Genomic DNA, 17058 nt, shown 5'->3' with positions numbered 1-17058 from the left:
CTTTCTGAAATGTTTTTTCCGGGCCAATGACAGTACTTTTAGTAGAAGTCAGATCTGTTCTGTTGAAAAAGTAAATAACTTTTTAGGCATGTCTGCACTTTAATCAGACCTATTCAAAAACTTAAAGACATATTCCTGGAGGAAAAACTGTGTTGTAATATTTAATTTTCAATAACTTTGAAATTCTAGGTAATATGACTGCAGTTTTAGGGAATGATAGCACTTCATTTGCTGGCTTGATCCTTCAGTTGTCTTCTCTGATGTGTAGCAGTTAAACACAGTCGGCATTGGTGGGACTGGAATGACGTGCTACGTGCTGCATGGAGGACTTAGTCTGTGTGTTTCAGGTATAAGCTGAGCAGGAGAGAAAAAGGAATTAGTTACTGCTAGGGGAAGAATGTATCTCAAAAAGACAGTTTACTGTTTAAAAATCAGTGAGGTATCACCATGTTCCTAAACTGTCTGATTTCGTTGCTTTTTTTGACTATTTGTTTTTAAAGCTTCTCTTTTTGCTAGTTCTAATAGTAATTCTGTGATAGATTTATGTAAATTATTCAGACAGCACAGGGTAGTCTGGAGATTTTTACACAGTGAAGTCCTTTGTCTTGGGCTTCTGAGCCAGTTTAGCATTTTGCAGTCCTGGCCATTGCCAGCTGAAGTAACTCCTGACTGTAAGGACCTGTGAGAAAGAAGCAGAAGAATGTCCTAGAAAAATTAGTGCTTGGCTACAGGCCACCTTGATGATACTTCCTTGGTGCTGTGAAATTTAGTTTCTACTAGACAATAGAATTTCATCTCAAGCTAAACCAGATCTACTGTGAAGCAGGACAAAGCAGATGATCACTGTCAGATACCTTGTGAAGGGTTCACTAACAGGTCACTTGACCCAGTCATCTCAGCATATTTGCTATGAATCTAGATGCAGAATTCTGGAGATAGGAAATGGCCACTCTGCTTCCCTCCACGAACAAATCCAAACAAAGGTCACATCGGAGTGAAATTTCTTTTAGTCAGCCTATAAAATAAACAGATTGCCTGGCTCACATATAAATGCCAAGAGTTTTAAAGGAACTGTTTGAAACTCTGAAGATCTTAAGGTCCATAAGGAGTTGAGATAAGACAGAGAAAAAGACAGAGGGCAAGGTGTCAACAGCACATCTGAAATCCACTTTAACTTCAGTGCTTAGCATCCACATCAAGAACGGTTGTGGAATATTAAACTGAAACATGGTTGAGGAGAAGGGAGGTGGTTCAGAAATTTGCTTTCTTTGACGTTATTCAGTGACAAATGCTGTAAGATTCAGACTGTGTGAGGGGGTTGGGACTTCCAGGCCCACATGCAAGCTTTTGGCCTCACACACCTGCTTTCACTACCCTGCCCTTCCTGTGTCAGTTTATGTGACCAGGGACAAGTCACTTATCTTTTTCTACCTTCATTCTTCATGTATACAAAAAGGATAATACCACACTTGACAAGAATGTTGTGAGGATTAATGTCTAAAAGTAGTAAAGGGCTAAACTGCTACAGTAGTGGGGAGCGTGTAAGTATTCTAGACAGAGAGGCTCAGGAGTCCTCACTGTTACTGGATGCTGTTGTAGCCCCTGTAGTCCTTCCATCTCTGCCAAGCCAGAAGACTTGGTCCCATCTATCACACTCAGAACCAGCCATGCTTAGCTACACATTTGTGACCTCCAGGTGTGAGTATTACTGCTTATATCTGGGAATGAAGCCAAAGGAGAAGTAAGATCTTGCTCTGTTTTACTAACACACTGACAAAAATAAGTGCTGTGCCTTAAACTTAACTAATTCCTGCATCGGTGTTAAGTAAATAAAAGCCAGCATAGGAGAAACCATGGAAGTTCAGAAGGAAACAGGAAGTCTTGTGTTGGTTTTTGTTATGTATTTTTGTTTGTGTTTAATGATTCCTGAGTGATGGACAATTGGAAATTCAAACAACACAGTTAAGAGTTAACAATCTTCACAGCTGAGAACAGTGAGCAGTGGCCAAAAACAACCATTAACTTCTGCATGCACTGCTTGTGTTTATTGAACTACTATCCTGCACCCTTTCCCCCCCTCCCCCCATTTCCTTTTGTAAGAGAAGTGCTTTGATTGTTCTTAATATGGCTGTGTTTCAGTTTTATGGTAGTTTTCAACTTTGGTGTTCTTTGTCCTCTACCAGGTGGCAGTCATCATGCTTTTTATTCCATGGTTTTTATTGATTTGATCAAAAGTAATTAAAGAGATAATTTGTTCTCAATTACATTTCTGTGAATTTCCTGAGGCTGGTAACTCTGCTCTCCAGCTGTGTCTTTCCCCAGCTCCTTCTCAAATTAACTTTGTTCTCACTATGAAAAAAAGCAGAATAGCGTGTTCTTTTTTTGTTTGTTGCATTTGGATTGAATAGAGACTCTGCTGCAGCAGATATCGATCTGATAATTTTATTAGGTACTCCTGCCTTGGTCATGAACTTTCATGTTTTTAGCATAGCATTCCAATAAGAAATCCTATGTTAGACTAGCAGAAGTAAGAAACTGCTATTGTGGTGCAAAAGGGTTTTCTTTTTTTTTTTTTCAATTTAAAATAAATTACATTAATTTCTAGTAGAATGAATTTTTGAGGATCCAAAATATCATTGGGACGTTTGGTCTTCTGGAAGAAGATTTGGCGAGAACATTTGTAATTCTGACTTCAATAAGGCAAAATATCTAGAAAACGTTAGCTATGGGTGAGTAATATTATCATGGCAAATATGCAACCAAAAATGTGAATAAAAGGTGGTGGGCGTGTTGCATATACCTAAATTACTGGCATGTTGCCTGGAGACCATGTAAATGACAAACAGAAGACAGAAATATTAGCATAGAGGGATGTCATACAGAAGTGTAATTTTTTTTTTGCTTGCTTATTTGCATTGACTTCCAAGAACATGTTTCAAAATTTTCAAATCATCTTAATGAAAAGAGTTTATAGAGACTATAAAGATGGCAGCTCAAATAATGTAGCTGCTTAAGGGGTTAAAAGTAACTGTAAATGCACTGACAACGATGGTATTATAGCTGAGACTAATTTGATCCAATTATTTTACAAAACTTACCAAGCTTATCAGAATGAAGTAAATATTATCTGGAGAAAATAAAATAAAAATGGATTTCCCTGAGGAATACAAGAAACAGAGGGAAATCAATGGAATAAACAATACTGAGCTGGTTTTATTGTGAAAACAACAGTTTTTCTATACATAGGCTTTCCACCACTATAATATCTGAGTGCTTCATAGATGTTAATGAATGAAAAGTGTTATTTTTCCCAGGTTCCAGTATAAGTTGGGGAATGACCTATTAGAGAGCAGCGTAGAGGAAAGGGACCTGGGGGTCCTGGGGACAGCAGGGTGACCATGAGCCAGCACTGTGCCCTTGTGGCCAGGAAGGCCAATGGCATCCTGGGGTGTATTAGAAGGGGGGTGGTTAGCAGGTCCAGAGAGGTTCTCCTGCCCCTCTGTGAGACCACATCTGGAATATTGTGTCCAGTTCTGGGCCCCTCAGTTCCAGAAGGACAGGGAACTGCTGGAGAGAGTCCAGCGCAGGGCAACAAAGATGATGAAGGCAGTGAAGCATCTCCCATGTGAGGAAAGGCTGAGGGAGCTGGGGCTCTTTAGCTTGGAGCAGACTGAGGGGTGACCTCATTAATGTTTACAGATATATAAAGGGTGAGTGTCAGGAGGATGGAGCCAGACTCTTCTTGGTGACAACCAATGATATGACAAGGGGTAATGGGTTCAAACTAGAACACAAGAGGTTCCACTTAAATTTGAGAAGAAACTTCTTCTCAGTAAGGGTGACAGACACTTGAACAGGCTGCCCAGGGAGGTTGTGGAGTCTCCTTCTCTGCAGAAATTCAAAGCCCACCTGGACACCTTCCTTTGTAACCTCATCTAGGTGTTCCTGCTCTGGCAGGGGGATTGGACTGGATGATCTTTCGAGCTCCCTTCCAATCCCTGACATTCTGTGATTCTGTAGCTGGGATAAGGTGCTAAATGGTTTATTTAGGATGTCAGTGGAAATTTCTGACAGAGGTGAAATTGAATCTACTTATTCCAAATTTCATTCTCATGCCTTCGCTAGCAGACAACCTTTCTCTCACTTTTCTGCTGTCTCCTTCCATTTTTCTGATATGTTTATACTGACAGTAACGAGCTCACTAGAGTGCAGAAGGAGACCTGACAGGGCTGGAACTCCCTCACTCATTAAAAGTACCCGTGGTAAAACAGTGGGATGAGTGCCCCTTTCTGTCGATATTGGGACCAAGCACGGAAGCTGCTGCAATAGCTCTTATCAAGTGCTCCCCTTGGCAACAGAGATTCTCAACTGTGAAGTGCTTTGCATTATTGATATGCTACAGCACAGCCTTAACAAATCAGGTATCTTGTCTTTGCTGACATGTGTTTACATCTGCAGTTTTAGTTGTGGCATTTTTTAAGCTGAAGCACTAAAACAGCATTACCCCCAAAATAATTTTAATTTTCTGTAATATATTTTTAGTCAAGACCTTTGCTTCAGAGCCTCTTGTGTTTAATTGAAAATTCTCTTTTGGTCCTGATGCCCGTTCCATGTTCCCACCTTCTAGTGAAAGGGCAGAAAAGGTCACTATTGAGCAACAGCAGTAAAAGAAGAAATAGGAAAAAAATCCTGAGTACTTGGCTAGAATCCTACCTTTAAAATTCAACACTTATTATTTTACCTGCAGAACAGCAGTAGTCATCTCTATATGAAGTGCTTCACAAAAGTGTTCTAAACATTTTTGTAAAATTAAAAAATACATTTCACCAGGTCAGTCTTGCATTTGGATGACTAAATGTTGGTTTGTGATGAGGCTGTGCTGATTTATTTCCATCAAAACACATTCACAGGCTGCAAATGTGATCATAATGCTTCTGTTCAAGTCATATATTAGAAGGAAGAAGAGTGCAATAGGTGTGTCAATCTGCTATTTTTGACAATACCATATAAGCGTAATGAGTTAGCCAGAAGGAAAAAACTTGAGGAGTTGCCAAGGAAATGAGTTCTTTCACCAGCTTAAACAAAAAATTGGAAAATGTACAGCCTAAAAGTATGTTGATTATACTTCAACTCTGCATCTGCAGATGGTAAACACAGCACCTGCACAGGCTATTTCCACAATAAGAAGAAAGTTGGAAATTCAAAACATACAGAACAACATCTGCAAAGATGACAGGTGTATGAAATGGAGAAAATGTTTAATAAGAGGAAGGATTTGTCAGAGTTGAACAATTTTTGATCTCCAGAATTATTTAGAAGAGAAAGTGGTAGTATTTGAGAATTGGTAGGATAAAATCTAGTGTCTGCAGGAGGTGGGTTTTGACTGAAACAAAAAAGAATTTGTTCATCCAAAAATACTTTACGAGCCTTCAGTTTTCTTTCTAAAGCTGAGGAGGACACAGACAGAGGAGCTGTCTCTGGTAGGAATGCCGGGGTTTCCTCGGTGCCAGCAGCCCCCTGGGGCAGCTCGGAAAGGGGTCACCTCCAGGTCCCCAGGAGCAGAGCTATTGACAATCGGGTGGCATCGAGCTCCACCTGCTGCAATATTTCTGTACTTCATTTCACCTAGAGCTGCTGGATGCGATCTCAAGAAAAATGTCTGTAATCATCTTAATGGAAAACGTTTTGGTCGTTTCCTCATGTAATCTCCCTTTAAGATGATGTTTCATATATTACTTTGATTTTTTTTTTTTGTTTGTGTTTATAATTATTGTTTGTTACATATGGAGTTGTATGAGATTTTGTTACTTCATCATAATGAAAGCAGGAAACGATCACCGAAACAGGTCTGTTGATGACTTAAAAGCAAATTAGATGAACTATGATGAAAATCTTCATAAGCTGGGAACACTAAAAAAAAACCAAACACCCAAACTCCAAAGGTTGTTCAGATTGTCATGATAACATATTGTTGAGTGTAACAAATTAGACATGCTAGTATTGTTTTCTCTGTTTTTATATCTACACTGTAAATTAAAAAGATAGTGTTCTACTGTTCTATAATTATGTACTATTACCGTTTTAAGCTCAGATTGCACCTTTTCAATACATGCCATGGTAATGAAAGATAATGTTGTAGAAAAGGAAGCTATTTCCTTCTGTTTTCTGTGATAAGGCTGATTGAATCACATTATCAGTGCATGAGTGGAGGGGCTGATATATGCAATACCTCTTTCCCTGAGCAACTGTGCAAAGGTTGGCTGAGTTCACAGCTCTTTTTTTCCCTCCTTCGTGAACTGGCAGAGCTGGCTGGCCAGGGGTGGGATGCAGGGAAATGTTGCACCTGAACAAACTTGTCAGTGCTCTGTGGCATTAGATGCTTGAAATGGATATAGATAAATGGCTTTAGACCCTGTATTAGTGGTCAGTGCCTTCAAGACATTGAAAACTTAGGGCTATATTCCACCACTTTACTTCCCTTGAGTAGTAAGTTATTCTGAGAGACTCTCCATTGGTTTTAATCATGTTATTCAAGGTATAATCAGCTGTAAAAGCAATGGCACCTGGGCATTGTGGTGGGGGATTGTAACTTCCCTGATGTTTGTGTTCCTCAGCAGTGTCATTTTTATTCCCCCTTCCCCCCACCCCAGTTTTCTATTGGTTTGTGGGCTGCCTCAGTCATTATATTAGAACATTGATGTTTGCAGTTCTCTAGTGGATGAACATAGTGTTCCTTACACTTTGAACCTTTGTTCTGCTGAAATGTTACACAGGAACATAAATTTTGAAATAATTTTGTGCCTTCTCAAGTCAAGATTCCAACAAGCAATAGGCTCTTGCTCTTAATTTATTTTTTGAATACTTGAATATTTCCAGGCCTTGGTCTGTTGTGCAAAAGTTGTGCAGCATGGCAAGCATTTTATCCACAGCTCTGAATCTGTCGTGCAGTCTTTCAGCCTTTTTTGTACATTGACTGTACTCTGACTGTATGGATGCTGCTTGCTGGAGCCTCTAGCTTTGCTTTGCTTGGAACCAATAAATTAGCTCTTTGATCTAAAACTAGTGCAGGAAGGAATTGCTGTTTTCATATCCGTTTAGCCTGAGCATGATACACAACTGAGGGATCTGAAGACTTTTATTAATCTACCTATGTAATTTTTTTAATAGGAGGCAATATGTCTTTCTTCCACTTGAATAAACTGATGGTTGAAGTAGGACTAAAAGTGTGCTTGTGTTTGACTTCAGGGCTTTTTATGTGTCTGTGCCTTCCTTGTGGGTGAAAGCACAGATCCAACTGTCTGTCACAGTTTGTGTCTTTGGGGAAGAGCAATTACAGGTAAGTAATTTCCCCTTCCCGGTTTTGGAAATTGGATTTTCTTTTTATGTTAGACACAGCACTCTATATAACCATTTTCTGAGAGAAAAGTTACATTTTTCTAAGCATTTAAGCATAGTAATTCAGAAAGCATGTATGCATTTTGCACAGTAGCTTGTCAGCAGAGACTTCATAGGAGAATTGATTTGTGCACCAAAGTTACTTAGTGATGTTGTAATTTTTTCTACAATACATTAGTCATTATTTTTGCTTTAGTTTGTATCTCTGTAGAAAAACTTATTTGCACCACTTAATTTTGAAAATTATGACCTACAATTATGCTACAGCACAGGTGAGTAACAGTATTTCAAATATGGTGACACAGTTTTGTTCATTTTTTAGGAACCAGTGAAAACACATGTGGAGGAAAAACGACCCAAAGAAGTGGCTGAAGTTACTGCTAACAAGTACCCTCTCAGTCCGAAGGTGAGAGTACTGATGAAACCTTGATTTAAGATGGAGTTAAAGAAGGCAACAAACATGTTTTAATTACTCATATAGATATCTGTTTGAATTCGAGGTTTAATGCCTTACTGTACATAAGGAACCAGCCTTTTGTTGACGACTGAACATTTCATAGGTTTTATCTAGTGAAACTCTTTCTGAAAGTATTAGAAAAAATTGCTCATGAGTGAGATGTAGGGTTGTTGTAATTCGGTAAAAATAGTGTTCTGAAAGTTCACTTTAGCTGTGTTAGTTATTCCATGTGTCAATTCTAGAAGACTGACCTTTAAACTATATGACAGTTTATCACAGAAATGGCTAATACATTCAAAATTATTTTTTATTTCAGAAATCAATATTTTTATTGAAGTAAATAGGTTAATCTTCCACATCCTTAGATCTCAGAAACCTGAAGAAGCTGCTCCTTTGGGTGTTATGAAGAGCTGCACAATTTAACAGTTTTTGATGATCTTGCCTATACCTGTTGTTTCAGCCTTTGCCTGGTGTGACCTTAACCTAAAAATTTAAATACTGTAAGACCCGGCAAAAACTCTATTTAGATGCCACTTTTTAGTCAGCACAGAACAGCCAAATCTCCTTGTTTTGAGGCTGATTGAAAATTTTTTCTAGGCTGGGACTTGTAAAAGATTTCTCTCCCATGCATACTTTTGTACTTTAATGCATAAGCACTCACAAGAGTCATTCCTCCAGTCTAAGCCATTGAACAATCTCTTCTTCCTGTTTTGTAGTTTAGTGAAGCTCACAGCTGCTTAACTGCCTGTAAGATCTCTGTCAAACTTGAAGTCAGCCAATGAGCTAAAGGCTGTTGGAACACACGCACACACAGGCATGCACAGCAGTGTGCTATCAGGCTTGTTTACATGCTTGTGAAATGACATGATGCTGTCCCAGATGATGACTGTCTCAGAAAATACTTGGTGATTAAAACTGAGCTCTGAGACTGCACATACCTTCTCTATGCTAAACTATTCTTAATTAATACCATAATACTTATTTTCAATGTGATCATTTCTAGTCTCATCCATCAGAACCAGTGAGGAGGCTATCCCCAGTTAGAGAAACAGGAAAGGAGCTGAGGACTCTTAGTAAAGCTCTGGCTCACTCAAGGTAAGGGAATCCAGAGCATACAGAAACGGGCTGCTCACGGTGAAAGGAATCTTTGCTTCTGCAATGGCAGCAGTTGGATTATAGGCAAAACAATCAACTGTACTAACAGGCTTAGAAAAGATGGTTTACAATTCTTCCTTTATAGGCTTTATGTATATTCAAAATGTTGTCAATGCAGTATGAGGGATGATTGTTTGATAGCTCTGTGTCAATACTACATAGTCTATAAAGGTGCGTGTTACTTTTTTACAGTCTTTTTCATGACAGTGTTGTGCCAAAATTAAGTAGTCAACAAAATAGTCAAAAATAAGCAGTGTTAGAACACATAATGATTATTATGTGATGGAAAATCATAGTGAAAATTTCTACCACTATTACAGAAAAACCTGCATGGACTTATTTGCAATATACCAACTTGAGTCTCAGGAAGATGCTGACATGGAAGGAATAGATTTTCGTACCCCTTATCTAATGGATACTGAGCTGTTATATAGGATCCCAAATCCCTGTCCTATTATACCTTTTAGCCAGCTGAGTTTGGACAACAACTATTATTTGTTTGATGAGACTGACCACAGAAATGCTGGTGTGCATACTTTTCCTAGAAAGTATGTTCTGTTGCCACTAGACACAAACTCCTGTCCCAACAGGGCATTTCTTATGGTCTCATTAAAAAAAAAACACCACCACATGCACAAAAAAGAAAACACACAAGAAGACCTATTGGGAACAGGCTTTAGCAAAGAGTATGCTCTCATTTAGGTGCTCATATTCTTAAATGCACTTAGGTTGTATTGTCACCCATGTTTCACCACTGTCACTGCAGGTGGTGACAAGTTGACAAGATTGAGGTGATTGAGGCTTCAATATGCTTTCCTGTTGCAATCACACATTCTGATTGCACTCCAAACTTGCCTACGGAGACCATTCACTCTATTTGCTCAGCATTAGCTTTAACAGTTGCTAAACTGCATAATAAGCCTTGCAAGAGGTGACTCTAGGGTTTTCTAAATTTTCCTGGAACCTCCTAGCTTTCTTGATGTGAGTGTGAAGCTAAGAAATGAATTAATTTGCAACTGAAACAGCAAGCAGTAGTACAAAAAGATTATTTACATCTGGCAAGGTTTAGTTACAGCCTGCTGCAAATACAACTGACAAATTATCACTGCCAACCCAGCAGGGTACAGATTACACAAGTGTTTCAAGGTTCCTAGACTCAGTCTTTGAAGAACATTCACTAGATAAAAATGGTTGAATCAAAGCAAGCAGCAGTGAAACAGACATCTATATAAACACTTAATTATTAAGTGAAATCTAAGCAAATATGGCAGGGGGATTGGACTAGATGATCTTTTGAGGTCCCTTCCAATCCCTAACATTCTGTGATTCTGTGTAACAAGATACAGTACTGCTTTTCAAGGTGGTGGTGTTTGGGGTCCTTTATGTGACAGACTAAATCTGAAGGATTCAGTGGCATGGAAAGTCATGCTTTTCAGAGTTAACTTTTCCATGTGCTAAAGAAGCACCATGTAGGATATCAGTGGTGCAAACTGAAGCTGGACATGATTTGTCCATACCGAAAGCAGGGAAATACGTAGATTGCCTCGCTATACAATCTGTTTCTTCTGCTCCTGGTTTCTGAGTGTTAGAGCATTGTGTTGAATGCTGTATGGCGAGGTCAGAAATGGTGCAGGTGGTGTGGGGAGGGGAGTCTCAAGATATTGATCCTAACTCTTAGCTGAGCAGTTAACTTTACGTACCTTTGAGCAAATCACTTGACCCCTCTGCAGCTCTGCCAAGTAACTTGTAAATTGGGATTGGAAACTGGGCAATGTATCTGAACTAAAGTCACTGCATAAATATGCAGCTTTTAAATCGGCATGGATGGCACAGTGTGAATGAGAATTGCTTGTGTTACTGATTATCTTATGCTTTTAGGGATGTTAGTTTGATAAATCTTACAATTCCTAGTACTCAAGTACATGCAAACTTTGTCTTATTCATCTCTACAGCACTGCTAGGTATTAGGTGGATAAATATTATTGCTCTCATGGGTAAATTATGAAAGTCAAATTGGGGGTGTTAGATTAATTATCACTGGAACAGCTACAATTAGAACTCAAGTGTCTCAGATAAGTAAATGCTTTACTTATTCTTTTAGACTTTAGTGATGCTTCTGTTTCTCTGATTTTTATTTTCAAAATTGGCCTGCTAAATTAGAAGCTCCAGGAAAAGACTTCTTAAGCGATCCAGCCCATTACTGTGGGTGAGTGCAGTTGTTTCCTAGAACAGATGAAGTGTTTAGTCTGGCTGACTTTTAACTGAAGACATTTTTGTTTCCTGCACCAGATTATGATAAATGCAGATTTGCCTTCCACTGAATTTTTAATGGTAATGCAATCTACAAAATTATGTTAAATCTAGATTTTTAATGATGTGAATAGATTTGATACTAATGTGTTTTGATGTTCTGTCTTTTCTCTGAGTGATTAAAACCCCAAATTTTAGTCTTTCATCCCTTCTCACCTCCAGAAACCAATACAGCTAAAGGGACAAATAAGATTATATTTCTTTATGTACATTGTCAGCAGAATTGTCAAGTCCTGATCAGTTGTACCTGGATCACACCCATAGAGGACAGCGATGTTGTGTGATTGTTCTTAAATACCTAACTTGGCTTGCAGGAATCCTTTTTACTGCTGATGCAGAAAGTGGAAAGAATCCAACTTCATTTTAATAACTCAAGCAGAGTTTGAAGAGCTGTAAGTAGGAAAATGCCTACCTGTGAAAGCATCTTTGACTCTGCCATCCTCTTTTAATCCCATAAATTTAATTCACAACTGCATTCAAAGCCAGCATCATGTGATTGCACATGCCTGGGTGGAAAGTTTTCCATGACAATTGAAACAGAAGATGAAGAAAGGGAAGACTTAATTTTGTGCTACTCCACAAATAAATGTATATTTACTGAACTCTAAATGATATATTTACACATATTTGGTTTTTGAAGATCAGAAGTTTAGCAAGGTCAGGGCCTAGTCAAAGCTGCTTAGTACACGTAAGAAGAAACGTGCCTTTTTCTTTCGTGTAGGCCATGGCCACTTTAATACTAGTTTCTGGAAAGTGCAGTTGGCTGAACAAATGCTCAAATGAAGTTTGCCATTCATATTGTGTAATACCACAGATTCTTTACATTGAAATCCCAGTAGTGATCCTGTAACACGCCTACTATAATTGATTATATTTACTGTGGCAATTAAGTAATGAATCCTACATGTATTGTTCAGGAAGTGAAGTAGGATATGAGCTATAATGGTCATGGAGAAATTTGCTTGAGAAAAGTCAGGGAAACAGACTTTTTGAAATATGAACTCAGTTTCTCGAATGCTTTCTGAAATGTACAGTAGGCAAATGACCCAATATGCAGAAGAATATCCAATAGACTTAATATCTGGAAATCAAAGGTATGCATTAACTGTATGGTTTGGGTTTGTGTTATGTTGTGTGAGCCTGGAAATTCCTTGAGTGTTATTGTATTACTTCTTAACAATGGAAGTGTGCTAGCCTTTCTTCTTGAGTGTGTACAATGTTACTTTACCTAAATCTGCATGTATGAAAAAATAACACTAAGAAAAGCAAAGAAATCAAACCCATGGACTTTTTAACCAAATATTGAGATATGAAATTGTGGGAAAATAAAATTTCAAGTGAGAATGACTGCACTGATGGTTTTGACCAAAGGACATGTCAGCAATACTACTTAGTAACAATTTCAGAATATAGAAAAGGAGCTATTTTAGAAAAAAGCAGAGTGGAAAATGCGAGACAGAAAGAAAGAAAACTGGAGTTTTCTTCTCCAGGGCAGCAACTTTTAATTTCAGTTAAAGCAGTCAGGCTAGCAGAGTAGCATGCTAACACATACTACAAGGAGTCGGTGAATACAAATGACCTTTGTGGATTTGGATTTTGCTGCTTTTCCTCCTTCTGATTGAAAAGGAACACCCAGCAGTTGTCTTAATTGGACATTAATTGATACATATTCACAGGAAGTAGTGTCTGTGATCTTGCAGCTTGTTTGTATGAAACAGTATAATGAAACAAACTGTGAGGAAGTTTTTTAATGATCACGGTGACATAGCACAGTAGCATGAATTTTAAAATGATCTCAAAAATGTTTGAAGAGTCATGACCGGAACAGACTTAGCTGTGTTCATAAAGCTTTCATATTCTACCTTACACATTAAAAGCATAATTAAACTGAAGATAAACCTTATAATTATGACCTCATACCTCTTCTCAGTAATATTCTCTTATATTTTCTTGAGTCCCCGTGGTGATATAAAAGAGGATGATGACAGAACACAAGGTTGTTCGAACTACTCATCTTTCAAAACTATCAGTCACTGGTCCCAATTAGAAAGTCGTACCAATGCTTTCCTACTGATGAGTTGTACCCAGTCCCTTTAGAGCACCTGTCAGCTCTCAGATATTAATATAATTTTACGTAAACACAGTACTGAAATGTAGGAAGGAATCTGCTTATCTTTGTGCAACATATAATGAAAAACCATTTGGGAAATCTGTAGATGATGATCATTCCTCTTCCTTTGTAGGTCAATGCATCTTACTTCCAGTGGAGATTGCCCAAGTAGACACAAAGTAGCTCTGACTTCCTTGACTAAGCACTTCCCAATGTTAGATTCAGTGGGTGGAATACAGTATGGCAGAAAAGACAGCACCTTTGTCCTTGAGCATCCAGATATCTTTAGCTCTGAGCTAAGAATTATGTTTTCACTTCTGCAGTAGGAAATCTTGTGCTGCTCTTCTTGCAAAAACTAACCAAACAAGAAGTACAGCCCCTTTGAAAAGACATTCAGCTCTGCTGCAGATCCTTTCTTATTGCTTTGTTCCAGTGACATCTGTAAATGGGATACAGAAATAATGTTAAGTAATCCACACTTGCATGATGATATATTCTGTGGGAACCAAGAAAGCAGAAGTCTTTATAACTAATCACAAACTATAGAAAGATGTAGGAACAGTTACACAGCAAAAAGGATTACCAAAGCATTGGAAGCTTGTAGTTGTTAATCCCTAGCAAAAGCAGGTTGCCCTGAATCACTCTGTAGACTAACTCAGCTGCCAAGACCATGCAAGTGTACATGGAAATACTCTTGTTAAACATTGCCACAAAAAATAGTGCTTAAAAATAAGTACATTCCTTCAGATGAGACTAACTGAAAATACTTCTTTGTATAAAAAAGGAGGTAGCAAGGGTGCTAGAAACTGGAAAACACTGTGTGCTGACACTCATCTAAGCACAGGTGCACATATAAAAACGATGTCTAGGAATTGACAGCTTGGAGCTGCAGGCTTGGAAGGAAAGTGTCCATGCCATTCTGTGAGCCAGTCAAGCCTTTATTTGAAACAAGGCCAGGCCAAACCTCCGCACTGCGTTTCCCACGCTAAACCTCTGCTTTGCATTTCCCATAGTTTGAAGAAATGGCTCCCATGTATCTGTTTCGCTGTGCTAGTTAAATAAAACTAAACGTCAAACTGCTGGCAGTTTAAAAGTGTTCAACTGGCTGCTTTTTCTGTTTTAACTTAGAAACTGGATGGCTCTTTAAAATGGTTCAAGTTTGCTGAAGGCAGGTCTCTAAAAGTCACTTTGCATGCAGAAAGCCCAGCCCCTGCTAATGCATTCTTCATGCCTGCACCAACAGCTCGACTGTTACCCAAAGAGCAGTTTCTCCTGCTTCTTCTTGTGCTAGTGGCTGTGTAGCTGAATTTAATACAAAACTATTTAAATTTTGTTACTGCAATGGCAGCTACTACCAAAACATTTAAAATGGCAAGAAATGTGTTATTTTGGGAGTTTTGGCTATGACCTTGTCTATCCTTACCTGTGAATCTATACCAATCCTATTCTAATCTATGCAGACAAAAGAGATGTTAGTGTTCAGAGGTTATGATAAATTGGCATTCCTTAATGCATGTGGTTTACTGGAAGATACAGCGGAGTCTGTAAAAGCAGGGAGAAGAGGCAATGGAGAGTTAAAAAGCAGAGAAGAGTCTGAGGCAGTACTAACAGAGAAGGTGAAATGTTTATCTGCCAATATTAGTTTACAATGTATTTAATATTTCATAATGTCAGTTGCTTGGAAACCAGTGTTTTGTGCCCTTTTGCTGCTTGGCAGAAATCACTCTAATTGGCATGTTTCTAGCACTGTCACTGCTGGCAGTTTGCAGCATTTTTTTAATCCAGAAGCAAAAATTTTCTTTTACATGAATGATGGCTCACATTAATTAGACAGCAGTCATGGCAAAGACAAGCATTTGAGTGTACGGATGTATGAATCATTATCTCTATCATCAATCACTGTAGAGGCTGCTATTCCCAACAACAATTCTGCCTTTCCAGGCTGTTCGTTTAAGTCTCGGTCTCCTTTCCTTTTGTGCAAAAATGTTTGTTTATGTTTGAAATTTAATAAGTGGGAACAGTTCATTGCTGATTAGATTTTATTATCTATCTAAACACAGGATTCTAATCCCACTTATTATGATACAAAATGACGTGTTGTCACAGTGTTTGAACAAAGCTAGCGCTTAAAATGGGTTTTCCATTATTTAGTAGTAAAATGTCATGGCTCTATAAATACCTTTATGTAGTAAGGTTAAGATCATGAGTTGTTTCTGCGTTCACAGGAAAATCTTGAACCAGCAGTACTTCTTGGTAGAGGATCAGGGTCTTCAATGAAATTCCACTTAACAAGCAGTGAGGTTTTTACTGGTGATAGAAGCATAAAGTTTTTATTGCACATTCTTATAGCAAGAGACTGGAAAGCCCGGCAATGTCCAGATTTTTTTTTTTCTTTTGAAGCTTTAGAAATGGTTCCCCTACAGCTTTTTAGAGAAATATTTAAAGGAAAGCCTTGAAATCTCAGATTTATTTTGCTGCCCTTCATCAGTAAAAGCTGTCTTCTCTGCTGCTCTGGAAGTACTTCTACCCCTCACCTTCATTTACGTACGTCTCCAGAGACACCAAGAGCTGGAAACCTAAATGTGCCTACCCAAAAATAAAACCTTTATATGAAGATCAAGAGGAAGAGGAGTTACAGCATGGCACAAAGTTGTGCATGTGTGTGTGTGCACATGTGCACACTTCCTAAAAGATAAATTGCTGCCCTCTGTTCTTTCTAGATTGAAAATAACACATTTCCAACTAAATGTAATCCAGGGTTTTTTTGGTATGTTGCTTTTTGTACCTCCAGTTAGCCAAGTATCCTGGGTTTAGTTTTTAAACAGAGACATTTCCATACAGAGTATTGCACTCATCTGAGAATAAAATGGGAATCTACATCTGAAATAATGTGAGTATTCCGGATTGTTTGTATGTCTTCAGCTACTCAAGACAGCTGTTGATATGGTAGTACTTTTATTCCTTGCCAGAATGGTTAATGGTTCTGTGTGGTAAATAATCACATATGTCTGAGTTTCTATGGGTTATTAACCACATTTAGTAGATTTTAATGTCATTATCACCTGGTATTCACTGAATTTAAGTAGACGCAAGAATATTTACCCATTTGCTTCTTGCTGTGTAATTAATGTTAAATAGAAGTACTAACCAGTCAGTTCCTAATTCTCCGTTGCCATATGTATACATATGCATCTCTAACTTGGCTGTAAACACTACCAAACCAGAATTCATAGTTAATTTATGTTAGTATCTACATATTGATTGTGAATAGTTGCGTATTTTCTGCCCACACTCTGAACTTTCAGGGTATGACCTGTATGCAAAGCTCAGCAGTAGGACTTGCTAGCTCAGGCTCACCACCACGTAAACTTAACTCTGTGGCTTTCGGTAGCTTCAAAGGTGGGTCGTGTATGCACCCTGTAATAACTCACTGAGTAATGATGTGGGCAATGGACTAGTTCTCACAATGAGGCTGCCTTACATCCCTTGGGAAAGGTGTGAAGCCATCTGAATGTTAATAAATTTGGGACATACTGGCATAGATACACATTATAATGCTGAATGTAAAGCACTAAACAATTGAGTGAAATGGTCAGCAGCTCCAGTATGTATTGATAAGAGAATGGAACAT

The 17058-nt window shown here is 38.4% G+C and overlaps 1 protein-coding gene across 1 annotated transcript in view; it reads left to right on the top strand.

Moving 5' to 3' along the window:
* CCDC60 (coiled-coil domain containing 60) overlaps positions 1-17058 on the top strand; it is a gene marked incomplete at its 5' end in the record, with an annotated part of 50784 nt that overhangs the window by 16739 nt on the left and 16987 nt on the right. The window contains 2 exons of the mRNA XM_082066473.1: positions 7718-7801; positions 8856-8947. Coding sequence (XP_081922599.1) covers positions 7718-7801; positions 8856-8947 — 176 coding nt within the window. The remainder of the gene's footprint in view (positions 1-7717; positions 7802-8855; positions 8948-17058) is intronic.

Source organism: Streptopelia decaocto (genome assembly GCF_964273445.1).
Source record: "Streptopelia decaocto genome assembly, chromosome: 15".
Lineage (NCBI taxonomy): Eukaryota > Metazoa > Chordata > Aves > Columbiformes > Columbidae > Streptopelia > Streptopelia decaocto.
The sequence above is the reverse complement of the archived record's forward strand: the minus strand, read 5'-3'. Positions and strand labels throughout refer to the sequence as shown.